The sequence below is a fragment of the Mus pahari genome, chromosome 2 (assembly GCF_900095145.1).
Source record: "Mus pahari chromosome 2, PAHARI_EIJ_v1.1, whole genome shotgun sequence".
Classification (NCBI taxonomy): Eukaryota; Metazoa; Chordata; class Mammalia; order Rodentia; family Muridae; genus Mus; species Mus pahari.
Window position 1 is genome coordinate 106629047 of NC_034591.1, and position 26268 is coordinate 106655314.

Consider the following 26268-nt stretch of genomic DNA (forward strand, 5'->3'; position numbering starts at 1 on the left):
TTTGAAAATGGCAAGTGACTGCCACTCACAGGGCTGAGCTAAGGGGGCGTAGCTTAGCCTTGTGGAGGCCTTGGAGGTGGGGCAAAGCTTCCCCGGGGGCGTGGCGGTCGGTAGGCGGGACCTCTCCGTGGGTCTCGCGGTCGGGGGCGTGGCCCCGTAGCTGTCCGGTGCTCCCGCGGCCACTGAGTAGCGTTCTCAAGTTCTCAGCGGCTTTGCCGGCGTCGTCCCCTAGGCAGCCGCCCGCGTCCGGGTTCCTCAGCAGGCCCGGCTCGACCGGGAGCGACAACGAAGCCCTGGAGAAGCCACCGTCCCCGCCGCCGCCTCCTCGGGCACAGATCTCGCCTGGGCTGGGGAAGGTTGGAGCCCTCCCCAACCGCCGCCTGGGTGCTGTCCGTGGCGGCCTCATGTCGTCGCCACCGGGCCGCCGCGCCCGCCTGGCGTCCCCCGGGACCAGCCGCCCGACTACTGAGGCCCGCGAGGAGCTGCGGCGTCGCCTGCGGGACCTCATCGAGGGCAACAGGGTGATGATCTTCAGCAAGAGTTACTGTCCTCACAGCACGCGGGTAGGCGGGTCCGGCCGTAGCTGAGCTCTGGGGCGTGGCCTGTGGGCAGGGTCTAAGCAATCCCGGTGGGAGGAGGGAAGAGAAGGTGAGGACTGGACCCGGTGGGCGGGGCGGGGAGGAGCGTCGATAAAGAGGCTGGGCAAGTTCGTGAGCCGGATCTAGGGACTGATCGGAGGTCTGAGCACTCCCAGTGGGCGGGGCGAAGCCAGGGCTCAGTAGATAGCGCCTGGTGGGCGGGGTCTGAGCTAGGTTGGTGGGTGGGGCGAAGCGGAGGTCTGTGGAGGGTGCTTGATGGGTGTAACCGGAATAGGGTCTGGGCGGGGCTCATTGGGCGGGATGGAACCGTGGTAATGGGTCCTGGTGGGAGGGGCTAGTAGGGAGGGTCTGTGTGGAACTCTGTGGGTGGGACCTAGAGGATGAGGGGAAAGGGGGGGTTGGGTGGAACTTAATGGGCGGGCGGTCCTGAGCTGACCTGTGGAAGGTGGGCGGGGCCTGAGAGTGGGTGGAGTAGGGCTTTTGTAGTACTTCCCCAGGTTTCCTTGCCTACCTGCTATGACTCACTATGGGGTCCCAGGAGGTTGCCACCTAGGGAAACATTTACTTTCCAGCCTGATAATGGGCTTTAGTTTATTTATTTATTTTTTAAAAAACTAACCAACCAAAACAACATTTAAAATTGTTGTCTTATTAAAATGGGAGTGCGAGGTATGGCGTGGCTAGCCGAAGCTGGATCTAGATCCCATTTGTTAGCTAGCATGTTTGGCTCCTTGACCAGGTTTCGGAACTAGCCAGGACCTTGTTAGATGAAGGTAGAGGAGGTTTTAAGAACCTTGGAAGTGGTGGCTAGTTTAAGCTCTGTTGCACACTCTAATTTGGGGCTGGGTGGGCATTCGACATTGTTTTCATGTTATGAGATAAAAATATTCTTATTGAAACCTTTAGAAGGAAGATGCAAGATGGGGCTGTTCAATATCTTGATGTTTACTTAACATTATGAGGAATTTGAAACAATAAAGGCCAGGTGTGTAACTTAGTGGGAGCAAGGCCCTGGCTTCCATTTCTAGCACAATTCAAAGGAAAAAAAAAAAAATAGATGCTGAGGCAGAAGGATCATGTATTCAAGGCCAGCCTGGGCTCCTAATAAGAGTGCTATCATGAGAAAGGGAACAAAATGGTGCCAGCTCTAGGACCAAAGTTCCATCCCCAGAAAAAGACAGCGTAGTGGAGTGCACTTTACCTCAGTGTAAGACAGGCAGGTAAGTCCAGGCTGCACAGCCTGTGTGTGTCAGGCCAGTAAGAGGAGTTATTGGAAAGAAGGTAGACAGACAATCTTTGGAGAATGATACCTGAGGTTGTCCTCTGGCCTCTGTAGCTGCAAGTGCACCTGCATGCAAAGGTACACACAGACACAGTCACACATACATTAAAAATATGTATTCATTTAAAAAACTAATAAAATGTGGATGGCAGCATGGTGACTACGGGCTGTTTCCTCCCTCCCGCAGGGTTAGCCACATTCCTTACTCATCTGGGAGAGGTAACCTGACGCTGCTCTTCACTAACAGTGCTCTGTTCTTCTGGCCTGCATGGGCCTTCTGTGAGTTGACTCACATGTTTTACAACTGTTCCCTCTGCAGTTTGGCTTGGAGACTCGTGCATGTCAGGACCTGTGACTCTTGTCTCATCACCTCTCACTGCCTTGCTGTTCCCTAGGCTAACAATGAACTTGGGGTAATCCTCCTGCCTCGGTCTCCGGTCTCCCAAGTGTGGGGATTATAGCATGAGCCACTACAACTGGCTTAATATTTTGATCTTAAAAGCAATATGGGTAGATATCTTTCCTTGGACACATCTGGGAGCACACCCCTGGCCAACTTACCTAATTGCTTTTGAGCCATACGTGATCTTTGCCAAAAATCCCAGAAGCGATGGGCGTCTTTCATTGATTCATGGAGTCGTCCCAGCGGCAGGGCGTTTTCAAGTACACTGATGTGGCCTCTGCTGGTGAGTGTGTCCCTGTTCTTGCTTTCAGCCGTGCTGACAGCTGCTGTGCTCCACTTTTGCAGTTCTGCTAGGTAATGCTCTTCCGCTGAAGTTTTCATCTCCCTAATGAAGCCTACCTGTCATGGCTCCCTTGAGGAGTTTTCTCTTGGCAACCATTAAGACCACTTTCTTCTTGTTTTTCTTTTGTTGTGCTGATTTGTAGGTTTTTCTTTACTTATTATAAATACTAATCCTTTGGTTACATATTGGGAAATCTCGCAGACAAGATTGGATCTTGTGGTAACTGAGGTTTGTGAGTGTCCTGCTCCACTTTCACAGTGGGTGGGTTTCAAGTCTTATTTAAGACCCCTGCTATAAACACATTCTCCTGACTTGGCTCCTGCAAGTTTTGTAGTATGACTTCTACACTTGTTCTCTTTAATCCACTGAGAGTGGCTGTTGGTGGAGTCCATCTTTTCTATCAATTGGATCTTCATATGTGCTGGTCTCTTTCTTGGTGTGTGTGCTGGTTTATAGTGGGGAGCAAAACATTTCTTGAGGTAGGGTCTCTTACCAGTCCAAACTGGCTTTGAACTCTCCAGCCTTTCCTGCTTCTATTTGAATGATAGGTCTTCCAGCCCATTGCTAGGTATGTCCTAGAAGCCCATCTTTTGGTAACCAATCACTGGCTGATTTGGTGGCAGTTTGTTCATGGACCTATTAAATGTGTCACCCACAATCCATTTTGGTTTCCACATATGGTCGCTACAGAATCAAGAAGAAAGATTTATTCCTCCATGAAGTGGTTATGCTGTTTAACAAGCATTAGTTATTCGGTTCTTAGCATTGTAGAGCCCTGGACATGGATGAATCTGGCCCTCAGGAACTCAGAATAGCTGAGCTGTCACCAGCCAGCTCTCATATACATTAAAAAGAGTTTTGACAAATAAGGGCTGTAGCAATGAGGGATAAAACAGTAGTTACTTTAGACAATCTGCACAGGCTAAGGGAAGGACAGGTGGGCTTCTGAGATAAAGAGGAGGTCTGCTTGTGAGGGAAGGCACATGACATAGTAATTGATGTAAGCAAAGAAAGGAGAGGGCGAAAGGAAGTATGGCCCAATAGAAGGAGTAAGGAAGGAAACCGGGGTGGGATTCCCTGAACATGACTGGGATTTAACTTCAAAAGTTTCTAAGTGTCTCATGATGTTTTACTGTAAGTGTGGGCTTAAGAATATGGTAAAGAAATGTTACCCCCGACCTGCAAGGATCTGACCTGGCCGCCACACAAAACCTAGTAAGCCACTGGGACAGATGGATTCATAGGCAAGTTGTAGTTAAAGGATATGTGCAGGACAGCTTGAAGTAAACTAGGGCAAATGCCTTGATATATGTTTAAACACATTTGTCATATCAGTAGAGCAGAGGCAGTGACATTAGGTGTGGGGTGTGGAGGAAGCCCTGCATAGGTGACCTCCTGAGTGAATGTTTGCTTTTGACATGGGTAACAGCCATGTTAAGAGCTCCAAAGCCTGGAACCTTTGGGAAAGTGGCAAAGCCTCCCCAGAGTATGCTTAGGGAAACGACAAGCCTTCCCTCCTGGTCAGATCATTAAAGCAAATAGCGTGCACGTAAAATGTCAATCAGAGCTCCCCTCTCCTACCCCCTTTCTACAGCCTTGAAGACTGCTCCCCTCCAGAGATGCTTCTACCAAGATTAGCTTACCCTGTTTCCTTGATTCAGCTGTATGCAGTAATCCTGCCTGTCATCCCCACTTTCAACTCTATATGATAAAAGCTTGGGTAGAGGACACTGAGGGCTCTCCCTCCGAGGCTTCAGACCACCATTTCTGTGTATCTTCATTCTCCGGCCACCCTGTGTCAGGTTCAAGTCCCTGAAGGCATGTTCAAGGCCTCAGCAGTTAGAAAGAGTCATGCTGTTGACCACCATCATCACAGTCTTGTCTCCAGAACTTTCAATCTGAAATTCTAAACCCATCAGCACAGTAACTAATGTGTCCACCTTCCCAGCCCTCACAAAGCACCTCCCAAAGATGAGTTTGATCACTCCAGGTGCCAGATGTAAGTGACATCATTCGGCGTTTGGCCTCTCGCTCCCGGCTTGTTTTGCTTACTGTAATATCTGCAAGGCATGTGCATCTTATAATGTGAACTGGAATTTCCCTTGTTCTTAAGGGTAAATAATGATCCATTGTGTGTGTACCTGCACCTTGCCTATCAACCCAGGCACCAGTTGATACTTGCCTTACTTTTGGCTGTTGTGAGCTATGCTACAATGAACATGAGAGAAGAAAGGCCTGTTACAGAGAATCTTTAATTGTATTTTTCTGAGGAATTGTCCTTTTCCATGGTGGCTTTCTTCATTCACTGACAGATTAGCTTGTTTCTCTAAAGCAGTGGTCCACAACCCCTCTGGAGGGGGTATGGAAAGACCCTTTCATAGGGGTTGCCTAAGACCACTGGAAAACACAGATATTTACATTATAATTCACAGCAGTAGTAAAGTTAGTTATGAAGTAGCAACAAAAATAATTTTATGGTTGGGAGCCACCATAACATAAGGATTAAAGGGTCACAGCGTTAGGAAGTTTGAGAACCACTGCTTTAAAAGCTGTTGCCTCTCCTATTTCTCGTCTGCCCATCTCCATTGCCTTTGAGCTGGAGCTTCCCATGGCCTGTTTCAAAAGAAGTCACCAAGGAGCTCTCTGCTATTGTGGCCTGCCTCTCCCCTTGCATGATGTTCTTGAGCTAGAGGTGGGGACAGTGACCTAATTCTCAATGAGTGACACCTAGCTTCATGAGCAGGGTTCTTAATGGGCCTGTAGCCTCTGGTCACCTTGGCTAACCTTTCTCTTCCTGGGACTTGACTTTACACAGATAGCATTACCAAGGCCCTGGTATTTTCTACCAGGCACCTATGTAGAACATTTGACCTCAGGGTTGAGTGGAGGAAGGGAGCTCCTGTTGTGAAGCTTCTGTGACTCAGAGCTGAGGGGTGCTGGTGACCTGCCATTTGAGGAGATACTATTTTGGGAGCCACACTCACTTGAAGTAGAGTCCTTGCCAGGAGAAGAAGGGGCAGGTCCAGGCACCAGGGCCACAGCCTCTGCTTTTCCTGAGACTTTAGCAAATTTTCTGGAATAAATGTTCATTTGCTGAATGCTCTTAGGGGATTTTCAAAACTTGAAAGGGTCACTCTTAGATAGTTATCATGGTTTGATATATGTCACCAGGCCTGGGAGCCTCTAAGTTTTATCTCAGGGGTGGAGGGAGCTAAAGGGTGGTCTCACAAAATGGCTGTGAAAAAACTAGTGGCTGCCATTGGGAGAATTGGAGGAGGCAAAGCTGATGGCTGCAAGAACATCTGGGCTACGAGTTACTGTAGGGAACTAGAAAGTGGAACAGTTCAGCAGAGAGAACTAAGTCTTAGCCATTGCTGGCATTGGGTGGATGGTGGGGAGGATAGTGTGACCTGGACGATGTCTGGAAGGCAGGTGTTCAGGTGAAACTTAGCCAGAGCTTTGCACAGTGGTTACGGTGCAGATTCAACACTGCGTGATGCTCGATGCTCATACCGTGGTCCCTCAATCTTATCTAAGGGGCCAGACTCTGAGGTGTTTTCCTTAATCCCAGTTGGTAAATGGGCAGCAGTTAAACTTTCACCATGCTTCTGATTCCTGCTCTAGAGGGTGGAACGTGTGTTTGTCTGGTTCACTGTTGCATCTCCTGGCCTTGGAACTGTGGTTGACTGGTCCTAGGTACCTGGTTGATTTAGTTGGACGGACTTAATGGCTGTTGAGAGGAAGCACAGAAAGAAGAAATGACACGGTTGAAGAAGATTTGCACTGAGGCGTGGCACCCATAGAAGAATGCCAGGAACCTGTCCTGTGCCAGAAAAGAGATTTGGGCAGGAAAGTCGATTAGGAGTCAGAAGGAGGCCAAGAGTAGAGTAGAAGTGGCAGACTGGGTTAGTTTGGGGAACTATATAGAGGAAAACATGAGAAAACTGTTGGCCACACTCATGTCCCTAAGGGTAACCCATGTCAGTACCTTTCAAAGCTGCTGAACCTTTTGAGAGCATGAAGCTCACAAGGGTCTCTCTTTACAGGTTAAAGAACTCTTTTCGTCCTTGGGAGTGGTCTATAACATCCTGGAACTTGATCAAGTTGGTGAGTGGCCATCAGTACATGCTGCTGTTTGTAGTGAATGCCAACATGACTGCTCTTTTCCACACACTTCGCTAAACACTGTTTATTTTCACATCTTTCTATCAAATGAGCCCTTTTTGTTTGTATTCAACCACAGACGATGAACCTTCAAATGACAGACAGTTTATCATGATAAAGATTTTCCATGGTTGACGCAGGCCATGGGAGGAGCTGTAGACTGCTAACTCTAAAGTGTCTGAGGCATTGCATCCTTGATTAAGCTGTCATAAAAGGAATCCACTCCATTTCCTGATTCGTTGCCCCTGGGGAAGAACATGTTCCATGTTTAGTTTAGTTTTGAATCTTTGTCATCTATGGTGTGATCGTCACCGAATGCTTCGGGGCTTCTGCTGTTTGCAAGAATTTGGGATGTGATAGTGACCAGCATAAAGCGCAACTTTTCCTTCATGGTACTGGCTTACCACTAAGTTGCCTGAAGAAGTGAGGTGCTCCTGGTTTGAGCCCCAAGTGTCACAGCCCAGCTGTATTTTCCATGATGGAGGGTGAATTGTAGATCACACTCATGAAAACATCTAACTGTGATTGTAAGAAGCATTTTCTTGGGAGTCATTATGACAGGTTCCACTTGGGGTTTGCCTTCTTAAAGGACACTTGTCCTTGGTTTCAGCACAGCCGTTGAGTATATACCCCAGATGGTTTGTTTTGAAAGGAATCCATGGGTGGGCCTCTGGGTTTCCGGTGTCCTCTGAAGACACCTCTGTTTTCCCATCTTAAGTCATTGTTTCATAAGTCATGGAGCACTGGGCTGTCACGGATGTGAACAGGCAAGCCATGAACAGTGGAGCACTGGAAGGCTTATGCTCTGCCAGGACCCTTTGTGGTATCTTCATATACTGTTTTATTCCGTAGATGACGGAGCCAGTGTTCAGGAAGTGCTGACAGAAATCAGTAACCAGAAAACGGTGCCCAATATTTTTGTGAATAAAGTGCACGTGGGTGGATGTGACCGAACTTTCCAGGTAATGATGGTCATCAGACACGGTCCTCAACACTGTGTTCACACTGCAATTTAATCCGTGTCAAAGAAGCATAGCAGTGGAAAGGCACAGGGGCTGGGTATGAGATAATCCTGAAGATGCAAGGGAAATGAGCTTTTCCATCAACAATACCTGAGAAGTTATATAATGCTGACTGCCAGGCATAGGAGGGACATCCTTGGCCTGAAGTCAGAAGCTGTGGCCCTCATAGGACTGAGTCTACTACCACTCCTCTGTGTGTGTGTGTGTGTGTGTGTGTGTGTATGAGTGATCATGAGTCCCATGAGGGATTCATGATGGTGGCTCAGGAGCAGCTCATGACTCATGGGATGTCTAATAAGGCCCCACCCCTTCCTAGATATAGATAAGCTGTTAATTAGCAGGAAGACAGTAGACTTATGCAGTAGTGTAGCTGACTGCAAGTTGCCCACCCTCCTAGCAACTGCCCAATTAAACTTAGAAGTTCACTAAATGACACTTGGAACCATCTTTTTGTTGTGCCATAGCTAAGGGGAACAGAGATTTGTTCTCATAACCCAGGAAAAGTGACAGATAGGTCACTGGGGCCAGGGCAAGTCTTTTCCTCCCGACAGGGAGTGAAGCACACTGCTTCCCAGCAAGAGTTGGTCAACACACACATCACTGTCTAGAGAATTATAATTCTGTCAAGACTGCCAATACTGGGTGCAAAGCACATGGCTTTAACTTAATTCTTAAAATGCAGGAAATGCACAGGAGCCATTTTGGTAGAGAGTGACCAATCCAAACTGGGTGGTTATGGAGCATGGCTCAGGAGTAGAGTGGCTGCCTAGCATGTGTGAGTCCCTGGGCATGGCCTCCCCTGGATGTTTATTAAATAGGGTCCTTATTCTATAATTAGTTTTTTGAATTACAATTCAGTTTTGTTTTAATCCCTTGTATGTAAGCACAAGTAACCAGAGATTGACTAAGTATATATCTGAATTTAATTAAGAATAATTTTTGTCTGGGAGGAGTGTCACATTGACTGTTAATCTCTGATCCACGTAATTATGCAGTAAAAGCTCTGTTTTCCTGGACGTGTCCCAACATGGTGTAGGCAATAAATGCTAGCCCCTTAGCACTCTGTCTAGCACTGTCAGTCCCAAGCTTGAGGATGATGCCAGAGAATATGGATCTGAAATTCGAGGAGGTGAATTTTCCTGAGTCACATATTATAAGAAGGCCAGGGTAGTTTTTTCTACATTTGAAAAACCATCCCAGGCACCATTCCTCAGTGGTTATATAGCTCCTTTAAATCCTGATGTTATGTGCAAAGTACCTGGGCTGGCTCTTATCTGCTGCTTTCAAAGCAACAGGCTCTGCATGAAGACAGTGTTTCTGGGTCACTTACCTGGCCTCATCCTACGGGCAGATTCTCATCAAGGGAGTCAAATGAACAAGAGACTCCAGAGCCCACTTTATGGCCATTGGGAAAGAAACAATGAGAGATGTGTGTTATAACAGAAGCCCCCACATCCCCAGCATAGCAATGGGATGTAGGTTGGTGTGTGCGATAATGGAAACCCTGCCCACCCTCACCCCCCAGCACAGCAGTGGGATGTAGATAGATATGTGTGATAACAGAAGCGCCCCCCCCAGCACAGCAGTGGGATGTAGGTAGATATGTGTGATAACAGAAGCGCCCCCCCCCCCCCAGCACAGCAGTGGGATGTAGATACGTTTGTGAGAGATCATGAAGATAACCGCTGGTGCATCAGAGCTAGATTTCAAATGAAGACTAGCCCAGAGGAACAAGAACTTGAAAAGTGACACTTGATCTTTTCACCATGGAAAGTGGCCTCGTTTGACACTGATAGTAGTGAGCCCAGCCCTCTGGTCATCCAACACATGGTTAACCATCAGAATATCTAAGTCACACATAAATGTGTGTGTATCCGTTGGCATAAGTTGTGCTCTTCTTAAATCTAGATAGGTTTACAGCCCCAACATAAACGTTTGATCCATTGTTTCTGAGGCTCCCTTCTCCTCCTCCTCTTTTTTTTTTTTTTTGTGCCAGGAACCAAACTTGGGACCTTGTGCTCCCCCACTAAGCCAAATCCCCCCACTTTGAGTGATTTTTTAAGAAAGATTTATTTTTAATTTTTAAGTGTGTGCATGAAAGAATAAGGGGCAGGGAGAGGGAGAGGGAGAGGGAGAGGGAGAGAATATATGCTTGTGTGCCAGCAGGGGGCAGAGATGTCAGCTCTCTGGCAAGTCAGTTTCTGTCACTTGTACGCCCAGTACTTGTGTGCCACCCATCGTGGATACTAGGAACTGGACTCAGTTCCTCAGCTACCTCTGTCTGTGCTCTTGACAGATGAGCTATCTCTCCAGCTCCAGATTTGTTTGGGCAAAGAATCCACACTGGTTGTAGATGGAGTCATGTGGTATTCTGTCCTCTTTGGTACTCCGTAGGCACATCAGAATGGTTTACTGCAGAAGCTCCTCCAGGACGACTCGGCTCATGATTACGACCTCATCATCATCGGCGGGGGCTCTGGTGGTCTCTCTTGTGCCAAGGTGGGAGCATGAGTGGCCATCATGACTTTTCAGAAGGTTAACTGTAATCTTGCAGGCTATGCTTTTATAATAGCTGCTTCGAAGGGGGGTGGTGAAGGAGTATGGTGTCTGGCAAATTCAGATGTTCACTTAAGGGAGAGAAAAATGGGGGCGGGAAGTGACAAGACACCTTTCTATATGGTTGTTTTGTAGGAAGCTGCCAACTTAGGAAAGAAGGTCATGGTGCTAGATTTTGTGGTTCCATCGCCTCAGGGCACGTCCTGGGGTAAGTTCCTGCTTGTCCTCTGCTCTTATAGGTAGTTTCTTTCCTGTCATCTCAGGCAACCCACCCAAACTTACCAGGGTGAGCTGTGCAGGGGTGCAGACCCTGTAAAGGAACACACAGGCAGTTCAGTTTTACAAAGAGAAATGCGATACTGAGGCCTGGCACCCTTGCTTCTGCCATGGATTTTGTATGCATATGTCAATGCTCTCTTACTGTTGCAGGCCCAGTGCATATGCTATGTGTGTCCTGGTCACTTTCCGTTTCCATTGCAGGCTCACAGCTGGGTATGATGGCTGTACAGTGGCTGCCATTGTCAGTGTCCACCACTGTTGCCCTTTGGTTGCAGGAGCAGCACATGTGGTCCCAGTCATGCACCTCATCTGTGCACTGCAGGGCAGAGTGCAACCTTGCCGTGCGTGTGTGTGTGTGTGTGTGTGTGTATGTGTGTATGTTACCCGCCTCTTCTCAATAAAACAGGGCATGCAGATTTTGTGTAGAATGTTCATTTATGCTTCAAGTGCATTCTTTTGTCTCTGGTCTGCTCTGGGCCAGATACCTGACATCTGGTCATCTCAGCTTCTGATTTTAGACTGGGTTTTGTCAGTTTGGAACAGTAAGGAGGCAGGGGAAGAAAATTAGGGTCCTGGCATGCTAGGCCTCATCATCTGGAAAGCCACACATGGTCAGTGCCACTGGCTCTGGGTCCTGCCCTCCCTCTGGCTCCTTGCCCCTTCTCACGGTCATGGCCCTTGCTCGATCTGACCGTGCACTCTTCTGTCTAAACTGCAACATCATTGCTCTATGGACTCTGTACCCAGCCTGACTATGCTTTCTTGTTCCACCCAGAATCATGATAGGCAAAGTATGAAAAAAAAATGTTGTTTGAAATGCAAGCTAATTCAGAACTTTAGTCTGGAATTCCCAGGATGCAGCAGTGCTCCTTGTTTGTTCCTTGACTTGTCCTTGTGCTTACCCATGGCCTTTTCTCTCCTTCTACCTCTTCCCCATTTTTCTCCTCTCTCATCCAGAAGTGATCCTACCAACTGCGCACTGGAGGAGTGCAGCAGAGAATCCTTACTTGCGTTCTTCCAAGGGACACTCAGGCCTGACCTGTTTTGTGTAGTTCACAATCAGAGTAGATGCCACCAGGCAGCTTGCAGGACTGACAGTTGGCTCAGAGGAATGAGAGTTACAGAGAGATCCTGGAAGCTGAAGTCCAAGGGTACAGCCTTTACCTCATTAGCTGGGGCGGCTCTCATCCTTTGAGCATCAGACACAAGTGAAAATCTGGATTCTGTCTCCAGAGCTTTTCATATAGCTCTGCATTTTCCCACATTACTGGGTCTTCTTCACAGATTGCAAGTTAACCATTTGTGTCCCATTTGGAGGATGAAAGTTGTCTCTGCCACCACTTGAGCTTATCTTTCTACTTCTAGCATGTTTGAATAGCATTGCAGCGAATTGAGAAGCCTCATGCAAGCATGCTTGCCACCCGGGAAACACTGACTTGTTGCTTTCTTTTCAGGCCTTGGCGGCACCTGTGTGAATGTAGGCTGTATTCCAAAGAAGCTGATGCATCAGGCAGCCCTCCTGGGGCATGCTTTGCAAGATGCCAGGAAATATGGCTGGGAGTATAACCAGCAGGGTGAGCAGTGGGGTGAGCCAGGGCGGGAGCACCCCAGACCGACCGAGTCCATGACTCTGCATGGGTCCGTCAGCATTCCTTAGGCACACCCACTCTGCCCACCGGCTGCAGAGGCTGCAGTTTGCCTGCTGTCCTGGGACTTAGGCCAAGAGAAAAAACTTGAGCAGACCCTCAGCGGAAGGTGGGAGGCAGTGACGGCAATTTGCAGACCTTTTTTCAAGTGTGAAGACTAGAATGAAAGTTTGTTGTGGTGGTTGTGGTGGTGTTAAATCTAGGACAAGAGTCTTGGCTGGGTCCCATTCCTGCTTGCTGTCTGGGCTCTGCCATGCAGGGTAATGACAACAGATCCTGCCCGGAAGCAGCACCAACTCCACAGAGCGCCTGTGGGGTACCTGATGCCCCTCTACAGCATCAGAGGGGCACCAAGAAAAGCTAGGAGGATGAAGTAATCCTTTGGCCTTATCCACCCTTCCCCCTTTTTCTTTTTGAGGCAGGGGCTTGCTTACCAGGTTCCCCCTGGTGGGATTTGAACTTGTAAGCTCAAGTGATAAGAGTACCCCTACCTCCTGGGACAATGAACATGAACCACTATGCCCAGTTCAAGTTACATCTTGAAAGCCACAGAGGAGGAGGACATTAGGGCCAGGAGCAGGTTGACCAAAATTGTAGATGTGAGAAAATATGGTATATGGGGTGGGAGTCACAGAGCTAAGCAGTTAGATTTTACCCCAGAGCTATGGGGATGTTGAACTCAGGCAGGAGAAAGCAGAGCGCAGCTTGGAGTCCAGCTCCCTCCTGAAGCACTAAGGCACCTAGAGAGGAGAAGAGATGGGAGGGCTGGGGCAAGAAATACCACCGGCCTGAACAAAGATGTCAAGGCTGAAAGTGGGAGTGGATTTAGGGATGCTGAAGATGCGGAAGTGACTAGATGTGATAGGCAGCTAGACACAAAGGTGGAAGGTCTTCATGGTCACTATACCAGAAGACCATGTGGAGGTTTTAAAAATCATGAATGAATCATCTCTGTCCAGAGACCTTGATGTAGATGTATTGCAGGTGATGGGCAATTGTAGAAACAGCAGATTTACCCAAGGTAGAGGAGAGAGGTAGGCATCAGGCTGTACAATGGGCATGGGGTGTGTGGTTCATTGAAGTAGATAGCATAGGCAGGCTCAGTTTGTAGCTGAGTGTGGCCCACTTAGCTGGACGTGGTAGAGTTCAGTTTCAGTTGAGAATAGATGGTACCAGGCAATTCACTGAAAAACACTAATGTAGGATCTGCCCGTTGTACCTGGTGGGTTTGTTCTAGGGCAGGACTTCTGTATTTAAGAATACTTCTCCACAAATCCCTCTGTTGTTTCATATTCTACTGAAAGCATCTGCCAAGCATCCTAGAAGGTTAGCTTTCTGGGGGAAGGGTGGTCTGGAGGGAGAGGGCTGGGCAAGAACGGTGAAGCAGAGTCACAGCATATGGTGATAAAGTAGGGACTGGGGATGGCCATAGATTGACAAGACTAGGAAACAGGAGGCTGGGATATTTTAAGACTCAAGAAGAGTTGAGGCTAAAGTAACTATAGTACCAAGTGAATCTAAAAACAGAAAACTGCAGCCTGTGGAGGTGACCCGTGTGACAGGCATTAGTGTCTTAAAGGAATTTGTGTCACTTCTGAGGGCTCACAGTAGGTAACAAGAGGGACTTTTGTCAGAAATGTACAGTCACAACTCTAGGATCTGATGGTGACCTAAAGTCATTTCATGAAAATCTCATACCTACAGTGCTTTAAAAAATAACTGTCAGCAAGGCTGACATAAGAAACTTCTTTTCAGGATAAAAAGTCAAAAGCAAGAATTTATTGAAGAGTTTGAGTCTATGTTAAATATGAGTTGGAGCTGCTTAGTGCATGACCGCAGTGCTCCAGAGCCACCCAGTGCATGACCGCAGTGCTCCAGAGCCACCCAGTGCATGACCGCAGTGCTCCAGAGCCACCCAGNCCGCAGTGCTCCAGAGCCACCCAGTGCATGACCGCAGTGCTCCAGAGCCACCCAGTGCATGACCGCAGTGCTCCAGAGCCACCCAGTGCATGACCACAGTGCTCCAGAGCCACCTAGTGCATGACTGTAATACTGTTGGCCAGTGCATGATGAAGTGTGTTAGGAAAGAAAGGACATGTGCTTGGAAAGAAAGGGTTAATGGAAAGGTCTGACATTATGATATGATATATCTAGAGCATATAAAAGATTGAGCTTAGCAATATTAGAATTAATTAGTTCAGTTAGTGTGAAAATCACATTTCTTACTTGCCAGCCATAACAAGCTAAAAATACAGTGAAAAATGACAAAAATGACGAGATGCCTTGGAGCAAAGCTAGCGGTGTACATGGGAAGACTGTTAGTGCGCACCAAAAAAGTCCTATGAATTAGAGGGGTTGTCTCAATATTATGAAGAGGCCATATCTCAAGATTATCTCATGACTATGCAGACCCATCACAATCTGAGACCTTATTTTTTTTCCTTCAAAGCTCAAAAGTGATCATTTTAAAGTTTATATTGAAAATAAACTTGTGAGACTAGCTGAGCTTTCTCAGAACAGAGGGCGACTTTTCTCATCCGGTTTGCTCCGAAGGAACAGACACAGGGGAACACAGCCAGGCCCTAGATTTGGCCAGTCAGTCTCCCTGGAAAACTCAGGGGATCTGGGACGTGGTTACTCACAGGTTGTGCAGGCTGATGCACGGCCATGTTTGGGACCCCACTTTTTACAGTAAAAGTCATTTGGCTTGTGAAGAGAATGTATAGGACCTCTACAGTCAAAGTTCCCCAGAGAGTTGGAAGGAAAGGTCTTTAATGGGTGGGGCTTGCAGAAATGTATGACTGTGAAGAACTTTGCATCTGAGAGTATACAAAAAAAACCTTTCCAGGATGCAAAAGCCGAGAGCTCCCCTTACCCTAGCTAGTGTCCTGGGAAGGCCCAATGTCCACATTGACTGTATGGGGGCTGGAGAGGAGAGGGGCTTTCTGAGGGGGGAGGGAGTGGAGAAAGGGAGAGAGGGAGGGAGGGAAGGACAGAGGCAGGCCATGACCCTTGACTGCTGGGATTTTTTTTTTGGACTTTCATCTAGTTATGACCAGATTCCCCAGGCAGGCAGGCCATTATAGCTTCTAGATCCAGTACTTGTAGACAAGATTGAATCCCACCTAGAAGAGGCAGGGTGTCAGAAAGGTCCAGGAGTTGAATCCTAGCCTTGTGTCAGATAGAACATTGTAAGACAAAAGGCAACTCTGAGTTCAAACCTCCATTTATTATAAAGAAATGTAAGGACCAGAGTGTTGCTTTGTAGCAGTTTGTGGTTTCCACCAGGAAGGAGTGACAGCAGGATGGCGCCCTCTAGTGTTATAGGTCTTGAACCGCATCAGCACCAGGGAGGGCTGGGTATCTTGGAAGTGGGGATTTCCCATCTCTCAGCAAGATGAGTTTTGCTGTTTGTCATGGCTGCCTCAGCTCACAGCTTCTCAGGCAGCTATCACCTATAGGTGACACAGATCTGATTCTTCAGGAGTCTTTGCCACCTCTGCCCCTTGTCAAGAACTCTGATGGTTCCCATAGCCCTAACCTTGGCTTCAGGGCTTGGCCTCTGGTTGTCTTCTTTATCCAGAGCAGCCCTGCCTCCTATGCTACCAAGGCCTCGGTTGGAACATGGATCCCCTCTTCTGTAGCCTGGCCCGCTGGCTGCTCTCCCAGCTCCACCTCTGTTGCAGCTGTTGTGGCAGTGGATGCTCCACAGTCTGCTGTCCCTGCTGCTGTTCTCAGCTCAGCCCGCTCTACTAAAAATACGCAAGGCAGACACCTTGAGACAAGTGTTTTACTTGGCCTAATATTACACCCCTAAGGGACGCAGCACAGGAGAGGTCTCCCACACCCTGACTGGCTGAATGAGAGGAACACTCTAATGTCCAGAAAAGGGACATTGCCACCACCAAAACAAACCTTCCACGCAAAGGAAGGCCTCTGTTTGCATCAGTCATAGTCAAATTACTGCCCCTCTTAGCACCAGGCACAGCAGTCTCCCTGCTGGGTTGCTGGAGGAAGAACTCCCTTTCGGCCTTGGAAAGTGGCTGCAGAGTCATCAAGTGGTCACCAAGGCTCAGGAGAACGGAGAATGTGGTGCAGACTGTTTGTGTCAGCCCTGGATGGGGCCGCACCTTCAGGAGCTGGAACAGGCAGCTGTGGTGGTTGTGCAGTTTCTTTAAGGTGTCTGTAGAGTGTTCAAAATGGCTGTGGTAGCATAGGGTAGCCCTGCTGGCTGTATGTCCTCTTGCTTATGGCAGCCAGGGCACAAGGGACATCATAACAGCTGCCAAGGAGGGAGTCAGGTCACCCATCTCCCAACTTCCTTGTTCATCTCTAGGCAAACGGACACCAGAAGCAGCGCTTATGTTGTGAACATACCCTGTGATTTTAGCAGTGTTGTACAGTGCTCAGCACCTGTCCATGCCCAGGGAGAAGGGTTTCCGTGTCTGTCTCAACCGGAGGACTTCTTCCTACCCAAGGGGCTGGGAGAAGCATACACGCCCCACGGTGTAAGAAGGGCTTCTGGGAGGTGCTCCCTGTGACAGAGTGCCCCTCCTCTTTAATGGTGGGTATCACCATGTGTGATCACCCCTCTGTGGCTTTCCCCTTCTTCTTCTCAGAACGCTGTCTCTTCTCTCTCCTACACTTTGTAGTGTAAAGCTGAAAGACGAAAGCATAGCAGGTGCAGGAAAGATTAAGGGGCACCATGAGCTTGTCTTTAAAACAGTGGCTCATATGTGATCCAATAATCTGCCTGGATGTAGTGGTGTACACATAATTCTTGGAGGCAGGAGGATCACAAGTTCAAGGCCAGCCTGGGCTGCAGAGAAATCCCCTGTTTCCAAAGTGAAGGAAATACTGGCAACAAAACCTCACTGTGTTCCTTTATCCTGGTTATTTTTCAGTGAAGCACAACTGGCAGGCCATGACGGAAGCTATCCAGAACCACATTGGCTCCTTGAACTGGGGCTACAGGGTAACCCTTCGGGAGAAAGGCGTGACCTATGTCAACTCCTTCGGGGAGTTTGTGGACCTGCATAAAATAAAGGTATGCTGTGGATCTGCTGGGTTCATTGTCTCCTCTACTGCCATTGAATTTGGCCTTGCACTGAAATTCCCATGTTGCTCATTGAGGACCGCAGCCGGCATGGCACACTTATAGCGTGTGACCTCACGTGTGCTTTTCAGACCGTTGCTTGTTGGTTACGTGTCACATTAAATTGTGTGTGCGTTTTCAAGAACCTTTAATTTAAAGGTATTGTTTGCTTTTCATTTCATTGTTACTCAAAATATTGAAACAGCTTGAAGTGCAAACGACTAAAAATAAGTATTTCAGCGGCTGGAAGCTTTTAGAAAATGAAAACATAACTTCTAGTCTGCAGTATTCACGGGGTGGCTTACCGTCATTACGTATGTGATGCTTGTATACCATCGAATTTCTGTAAGCAAATGAGGTTGTTTGGATGGCCTCAGGAAGATTAAACTGGAGTTGGAAAGATATCAGCCACTGTCCTCAGTAGATCCCTCTGCCATCAGATCCGCATCTGGATTGTTGTGTACTTTTCTTTGCAAACACAGCATGAGGTAATCTTTGTAGGATCTTAGGTTCTTTTATGGTCAGTTAGAGCAGCTGAGTCCACTGAGGACTGGTCAACTTGAAGTTGTTCCTTTGAACCTCCCAAACTCTGTAGCAACTAAAGGTGGCTTGTCTCTCAGCCTGTCTGAGGCTTGGCAGATGGCTGAGTTGCCCTTCCCTACCCAGTGTCTTCTGGGACCTCATCTCCCCCGGGGGCTCAAGTTCAGAGCATCTTCTCTCCCATCCCACCCTCAATTGTATGCTTCAGGACCATCCTAAGGAGTCCCTGACTCAGGCTGTAGCCTATCATCTGGTTGTGCCTCCACGTGTTTAAATGCCGTTGTTGGCATTGGAATTTCTTACCTGGAAATGCATTCTGAATCATTCCTACAATCACAAATAACCAGTAACTCTTGCTTGTTCTCCTTACCTGAAGATCTGTGGCATGGTGTGTGAGAGCCTTCAGTTTTAGCTCTAGCCTGCCTTCCAGGCTTACACGTAAGTTCAGGTCATTCACGGTAAGAATGCAGGCAAGATCAGAGGCAGGAACTGTGGAGGTGAGCTGCTTACTGCTTGCTCTCTGGCTCATTTTCAGCTAGATTTCAATCTTTCCAGGGTGGTACCGCCTCCCCACACCAGTCACAGCCAAGAAAATACACCACAGGTACTTGGTACTTTCCTTGTCTCCAGGCCTTCTGCAAAGCCATCCTAGACTAGCTTTGTACCTGCCACCTCATCCCTAGGGTGGGGCTGCGGCCACTGTGCTGTGCAGTCTTGAGCTGTCTGCATTGCTCCAGTCACACGGTGCTGCTGGCTCTACATACACAGCCAGCTGCTGATGCTGCACAAGTGTAGTGATGAGACCACTTGCCAAAATGTATTTTCCTTCTTTCAAGGCAACCAATAAGAAAGGGCAGGAAACATTTTACACTGCTTCGAAGTTTGTCATAGCAACAGGTGAAAGGCCGCGGTACCTGGGAATCCAGGGAGATAAAGAGTACTGTATTACGAGGTAAGAGTGAATAGACCATCTCTACTCTGCTGCATTGCGTGCTTTGATGTTTCCGTTTTATATGTTCCCTGTTGCCTATCATGAAGAATTTGAGTTTATGATGGAAGTATGCACAACACAAGAAGCTGCAGTTAACATACTAAAGTATGATGTAAAATCAGGCCGGTAGTGAGGTCACTGGTAGAACCCACCCAGAAGCCATTCTGTTTCTAGGTAACTGCTAGAAGAGGCCAAAGCAGAGACAGAAACCTAGCTGTGAGGTGCATGGCCCAGGGTAGCAGAGAGCCAGGTAGTCAAGAGCAGATGGCTCTTTTGGCTGTTTCTAGACTGCAAGTTCAGTCCAGTGTCTCCAGGTGTCAAGTTAGAGACTATGACTAGACTGTGGGGCAGATGTGTGTTGAGGAAATACATTTTTTATCGCACTGTTGTTTGGTTAAACATACCACTCACCACACATGCCACATACACTATACACACCTACACATCCCCATATGATAGTATCTCATACATTGTACACACCTACACATACCCCATACTATAGTATCTCATATACCATTCACGTCAGCACAACCACATATATATACTATACTATATACTATCCATTTTTGTACACTATATACATTCACACACACACCACACACCACATACACTACAAATAACCTATATATCATATACATGCATATAACTATAGTATCTCATATACCATTCATGTCAGCACAACCACATATACTACGTACTATATACTATCCATTTTTGTACACTATATACATTCACACACACACCACACACCACATATACTACAAATAACCTATATATTATATACATGCATATAACATACCAGCTTTAATGTTTTTCCATTCTATTTTTTTAAAATGCGTTTATTTTATGTGTATGGGTGTTCGCATGCATTTCTGTATACCACATGTGTGCAGTGCCCTCAGAAGTCAGAAGAGAGCATAATAGGGCACCAGAATCCCTGGAACTGGAGTTAAAGGTTGTTGTCTGTGAGCCACCATTTGGGTGCTGGGAACTGAGCCCAGGTCCTCTGTGAGAACAGCCAGTGCACTTAACCACTGAGCCTTCTTCCTAGGCCCTCGGTCTCATTTCTTTAGTAATTTGCTTGTGATCTTATTTGATTTTGAACTCACTGGCCCATGTCTTCACTACATCCTCCTGGGCAGATCTAACTGGAAGCTTCCAGTGGCTGTTGTGTTCTTTTGATGTTTCCACTCAGGCACCAAATTGTCATCCAACAACAGATCAGCACACACCGAAACCCGTTTCGTGACTGCCACCTGCACTCTGTCCTCTTGTCTCTTACAGTGACGACCTGTTCTCTCTGCCGTACTGCCCGGGGCGCACATTAGTCATAGGTGCCTCTTATGTTGGTCTGGAGTGTGCGGGCTTTTTGGCTGGCTTGGGGTTAGATGTGACAGTCATGGTACGCTCCGTCCTTCTTCGTGGCTTTGATCAAGAAATGGCAGAGAAAGTGGGATCCTACCTGGAACAACAAGGCGTCAAATTCCAAAGGAAATTCACCCCCATTTTGGCAAGTCTGGACAGCTTGGACCTTTCACTGCCTTTCTTACTCTTTTTAAAATTCACCCCCTAACCTAGTTTATTTCATCAAATACATTAGTCCTCACACACTGACGCAGCAGGGAAAGTAACACATCTACCTCCAGGTCTACAAACACCCCTCCCTGCCCCCAGTCTTCCTTCTTTCCCTCTGACCTTTTCAGTGCGGCCTGCCTTCAGCCTCCTGGCTGTCCTTCTGTTTTCTCATCAGCTTTCTTCCTCAGGCAAACCAGCCCTCCCTGCCTTGTGATTGGCTCCCCACCATTCCTTTTCCTGTAAAACCATCCTCTACGCACCACCTCTATTTTTTGCCTGTTTCACAGTCAGATGCTTCCTTCCAGTTTTTTAGTCCTTTGAAGCCGCTTTTCAGGAAGCCCAGTGGTCACATCTGTGTCCACACATTATGGGTCCCTCTGCGACTTGTAGTGACATGTCTCCTCTGCTGAGCCCTTTCTGTTTTGGTTGGTGCAACCTCAGCCTGTGGCTTCCCATCCAGTCTGCTCAGCCTGCGGATGCTGGTGCTCTTTTGTTTTTGTCTGCGGGTCTTCACTGGCCTGCACTTCCTATGGGTGATCTGTAGCTTTAAGATTTCTTTGAGCACTAATGGCACTCGGGTTAACAGCCCCTGTTGAGGTGTCTCTCCTGAACCCCCACACGCATTCAGAGAAGCCCATTAGACACCACTGCTTGAGTCCTCGTGAACACTTCAAGTTTAACTAGATAACATTTAAGCACCACGTTTCCCACTTAGACCCTGCTAATCTTTCTGATCCACACAGTAAGTGGAATACTTACTTAATAAGCCAACACCTGGAAGACTTCCTCTGTTCCTTTTCTCTTTTTCATTTTTTGCTGCCTCCTGTCTCAGTGAATCCTCCATTTAATTCTATCTGCAAACTGCAGAGCCTGGATGTATTCTTTCTCTGCTTAGTCTAGAGAGCTCAAATGTACCCAGATACACATGCGATCATCACACTGCAAGCACACCTTTACATGCATGTTGGTGTGTTGTCTGCCATGTTAAAGCCAGTACCTCATGTGTCCTCACTAGGTTCAACAGTTGGAGAAAGGCTTACCTGGAAAATTGAAAGTTGTGGCTAAGTCCACTGAAGGACCGGAAACAGTAGAAGGGATATACAACACGGTGAGTGTGTGTGGGGAGTGTTCCTAGGAATGAGCAGACAGGGCATTGGGAAGTGACCCTCGGCTTAACTGCTCCCAACTCTGGGTAAGATGAAACAACTTCGAGAGAAGGTGGGGGTGAGGGAGGCTGCGACCACACTCGTGGTCAGTGATGTGTAAAGAGTTTCGTGTGAAGTGTGCACATATGTGACTGTGCATGGAAAGCTCTAGAAGCTCACATCCAAACGACATTGATCTCTTATTCTGAGAATCAGATACTTCATACATACATTTACTTGGAAATTTTATGATAAATATCAAGTATATTTTATAAACAAAAAAAATCAATAAATCAAGTTTTCCTTTTCAAAGGCAAACAATTTCTAATTCTTGAGGTAGCATGAGTAGCCTGAGAGGCTGAGGTACCAGTGGGTCTCTTAGATGCAGCTTTAGTAGGAACTGTACACTTACTATGCACCCTTTATTTGTGTGCGTTTTGTAGTTATCTAAAAAGTAAACATAAATATATGGAGGAACAGGCAAGTTAGAAATTGCATAACCAAGCACAAGATCAACCTCGGCCTGCTGAAGCTTTGGTTAAGGTCACATGGTGTACAGATGGTGGCTGTGGTCCAGGAAGAGGACAAATGTGCTCTTTTTGAGGTATTGAGATCTTAGAGGCTCCACCAGCAGTCACCCAGGCCTCTAGGAGGTGAGAGCCTCTCATGGGGTTGTTCCTGGGAGTTGTGTGTTACATGGTTACAAATGTTTCTCTCTCTCTCTCTCTCTCTCTCTCTCTGTGTGTGTGTGTGTGTGTGTGTTTTACTATGCTGCTGCTATACAAAAAGGCCAAATTTTGTGGGGTTTTAAAATTATTCATTTCTTTGTGTGAATCTTACCTGAAGCCCTTTCCTTATATTGCTGTGGATTTTCTGTGCATACATTCATATTCTTTGGCAGTAAGTGGCTTAGTCTCTTTTCTGCTGTAATGCTGGTTAGGTTTTTTTTTTTTTTTTTCAACTTGACTCAGACTGGAGACACCCAGGAAGAAGGAATCTCAACCCACGAATCCCCTCTTACCAGGCTGGTGTGTGGGCATGTACTGGGGTGTTTTCCTGATTGATGTGGGAGGGCCCAGCCCACTGTGGGCAGTGACCCCAGGCAGGAGGTCCTGGGCTGTGTAAGAAAGCAGACTGGACACGAGTTAGGGAGCAGCTCCCTGCATGGCCTCTGGTCTTGTTTGAGTTCCTACCCTGACTTCCCTGAGTGATGGGCTGTGACCCAGAAGTGGAAATTGAAATTAACCCTTGCCTCCTCAAGTTGGTTGGTCAGTGTTTTATCACAGCCACAGGAAGCCACCCAGGACAGCCCACTAGCCAGGGCTCCAGTGCAAGGTTTATAAGTAGAGGTGACAGACAACAGGTGACTCTCTTGTTTTCTATAACAAGAGGCAAGTTTTGGTGGCTTCTTATGAATGAGTGATGCTCCCCTCAGTGAGCTGGTGGCAATTGAGGACATTCTAGGCTTTGTTTGCCAAGTGGGTTTTTTTTTCTTACTTTATTTAAAAATTAAGCACAGAGATTCACTTGTAACTTTTTCTTCAGTGTTAGGGAAATGATGGGTTGGTTTCCTTAAAACCTGTCAAAGTATTAAGTGATTTTTAAATCAGCTTTGAATTCTTGGTATCAAACCAGTTCATTGATTTCAATTTGATTGTTTAGAATTTAAATATCTATAGTTATGAGTCATATTGGGTGTATGTATGTGTAAGAGCTCATGTGTGGTATATGTGCACAATTGTATGATTTATGTGTGTGTATGTGTATGTAAGCATTCATCAGCTTTTTTTGAGTCAGTTTCTCACTAAATAGACATGGCTGGTTTTAAACTCACTATGTCGTTCAGGCTGGTCTCAAACTCATAGCGATCTTCCTGCCTCTGTCTCCTAAGTGCCAGAATAACTATGTGTGTGGCCATGCCTGGCTTTGTCTTATAATTGTCTTTTACGTTACCATAACATTACATCTAAACATTTTAGGCTTACCTGACTGTTGAGGTCGTCCTGGTTCATGGAAGACACTGATAGTGTGTTTATTTCCTTCTTTATCTTCTGGTCACATTTATGGAATATTAGGATTGGACTTTATGTTTGGTGGGATTTACTGATAAAACCTTCTAGGCTTAAATTCTACAGGGGAATGTGTGAATGCACTATTTTAAAAAAATAGTGACTTTTAGCTGGGCAGTGGTGGCACACACCTTTAATCCCAGCACTCGGGAGGCAGAGGCAGGCAGATTTCTGAGTTCGAGGCCAGCCTGGTCTACAGAGTGAGTTCCAGGACAGCCAGGGCTACAGAGAATCCCTGCCTTGAAAAACAAACAAACAAACAAACAAACAAACAAACAAAAAAGTGACTTTTGATTTATTATGTCTTCATTTAGGAATTAGTCCATTTCTGCTAAGATTTCCAACACATTGGTATACAGTTTCTCATATATAACTTATAGTTGGATGATCAGACCTAATGTACAGTTGGTCATTTTTGGCAAATGCACATGCTGGTATAGGGTACACTCCTTTAAAGCAGTAGAACATGTCTGTGAGTCCAGAAAGCTCCATACCCTTGCCAGTGCCCAGCCACCCCTGCTTGGTTCTGTCACTACAGACTTAATGTGTCCTGAATATCACACTATTGTAGTGTGCCATGGTGTATGCAGGTGGCCTTTCCAGGGCCACTGGTGTAGTGTCTATCTGTAACTGGGGGCAGGAGGATGGGGTAGACACTGCATGGCTGCTGGTACTTTTCCCTGTGTGTGTGTGTGTGTGTGTGTGTATGTGTGTGTGTGTGAGCAGAACAGCATGGCTGGGGCACTCAGTAGGAACAGTGGGTAAAAGGCACATGAGAAAGGACTGAGGTCGCACAGTACCCTTTGAGGGCCTGCTCCTAGTGTCCTCACCTCCTCTCCATAGACCTCACCTCTCAAAGGCTCCTCAGCTCCCAAGGACACTGCAGGCTGTGACCAACTCTTGAACACAAGAGCCCATGGAAGACATCCAAACCAGAGGAAGGGTATACCCATGTAACCTCACTTTAATTATCACCAGATCCCTCCCTGTCTCCAGATCCTTTCACAGGCTGAGATACTCTGGGCCAGTACAGAAACATGTAGGTTTGGAGGTAACATAACTCATGGGCTTCTGCAGGTATTGTGGGTGTAATTTCACATTAATTTATGTGATGGTTAGTGCTGGACAGAACCCAGAGTCTCCTGGGAGAGGGACCCTTTTGCATACTTGGGGGATTATCTTGTGTTAACTGAGATGGAAAGATCTGCCCACTGTGAGCTGTGCCATTCCCTGGCTGGACTGTGGCTGTGTGAACGAATAAAGAGAGCCAAGCAGCCTACGAGTCCATCACGGTCTGCTTCCTGATTGTGGAAGTTGCTGCAAGCTTGAAGCCTTGACTTCCCCCATTATGAACTGTGGCCAGAACCCTTTCTCCCCTAAGTTGCTTTTGTTTGGACTTTTTATCACAGCCACAGAAAAGAAACTAAGATGGTTACTAGGCAATGTCTCTGAAGGAGTCCATCTAATTTACTGGTCCAGTCCACTTACAGTATTTCACTGTTATTCCTTTAATGCCTCAAGCATCTGTAGTGGTATCTCCCTTGTCCTTCTCATGGGGATAATTTATGCTTCTGGTCTCCTCTCTAAATGCAGGTTTTGTTAGCAATTGGTCGTGACTCCTGTACAAGGAAAATAGGGCTGGAGAAGATCGGGGTCAAAATCAATGAGAAGTAAGTTTAGGGTCATGGTACTGTTACTGCACATAACCCCATAAAAACTCTGCTAATTGCTAAGATACAACATTCTAATGCTTCAGATTGCTCACCATAAATATGATGCCAACCTAGTGTTATTATCTTAATCAGCCAATTAGGGAGTCTTAGCACAGGCCTTAAAGAGCTCATAAATTCAATAGCAGTCTAAAAACATATTCATAGAAATATGTTCTCCCACTGTCTATGATTTAGAGTGAATTTTAGTATCTTTGATCAGTAAAAGAGAAAAATTCCAAAGCCCCGGGTGATCGTGGGGAATGTGGAAGCTTCAGATCTGCAGGAAGCATGGTCTCATCCGTCTTCTGGCTCACTGGACACTGCAGTCCCCAGCTGTGGTGCCACTTAGCAGTACCGCTCCTTAGTGTGTGCTGTCCTCCTCACTCTACCAGGAACGGCAAAATACCAGTAAATGATGTGGAGCAGACCAATGTGCCTCATGTTTATGCTATTGGGGACATACTGGACGGCAAACCAGAGCTCACTCCTGTTGCCATACAGGCAGGCAAGCTGCTAGCTCGAAGACTCTTTGGGGTCTCTTTAGAAAAGGTAAGTTTATTCCTATTGTTGACCTGTTTGTATGTATGTGTATTTATGTTTCTCTATGTGTCTGTGTGCTTAGCTATGTTTATTTGTTGCATATGTGTGTATGTGTGAGCATGTGTATGTGTCTCTCTGTATTTGTGTGTGTTTATATGCATAAACATGTATATGTGTTTCTATGTGTGTGTGTACATCTCTCTCGTGAGTGTGTATAATATATCTTCTGTTTGAGTGACAGTGTGTGTGTGTATGCTTTTCTGTGTGAATATGTACATGTATTCTCTTTTTTTTTTTTTTTTTTTTT

General features: G+C 46.9%; 1 protein-coding gene across 2 annotated transcripts in view; it reads left to right on the plus strand.

Moving 5' to 3' along the window:
- Positions 1 to 154: 154 nt before the first annotated feature.
- The window catches only part of Txnrd3 (thioredoxin reductase 3), a 31546-nt gene continuing 5432 nt past the window's right edge, over positions 155 to 26268 (plus strand). The window contains exons 1-12 of one of the 2 annotated variants that reach the window (XM_021190124.1): positions 155 to 563; positions 6674 to 6734; positions 7644 to 7753; positions 10208 to 10312; positions 10505 to 10577; positions 12103 to 12222; positions 17199 to 17341; positions 18766 to 18881; positions 20205 to 20430; positions 21511 to 21603; positions 25303 to 25379; positions 25814 to 25970. In XM_021190124.1, the coding sequence (XP_021045783.1) occupies positions 405 to 563; positions 6674 to 6734; positions 7644 to 7753; positions 10208 to 10312; positions 10505 to 10577; positions 12103 to 12222; positions 17199 to 17341; positions 18766 to 18881; positions 20205 to 20430; positions 21511 to 21603; positions 25303 to 25379; positions 25814 to 25970 (1440 nt within the window). In that variant the 5' untranslated portion in view covers positions 155 to 404. The remainder of the gene's footprint in view (positions 564 to 6673; positions 6735 to 7643; positions 7754 to 10207; positions 10313 to 10504; positions 10578 to 12102; positions 12223 to 17198; positions 17342 to 18765; positions 18882 to 20204; positions 20431 to 21510; positions 21604 to 25302; positions 25380 to 25813; positions 25971 to 26268) is intronic. The other variant, XM_029534922.1, reaches the window with a different exon arrangement.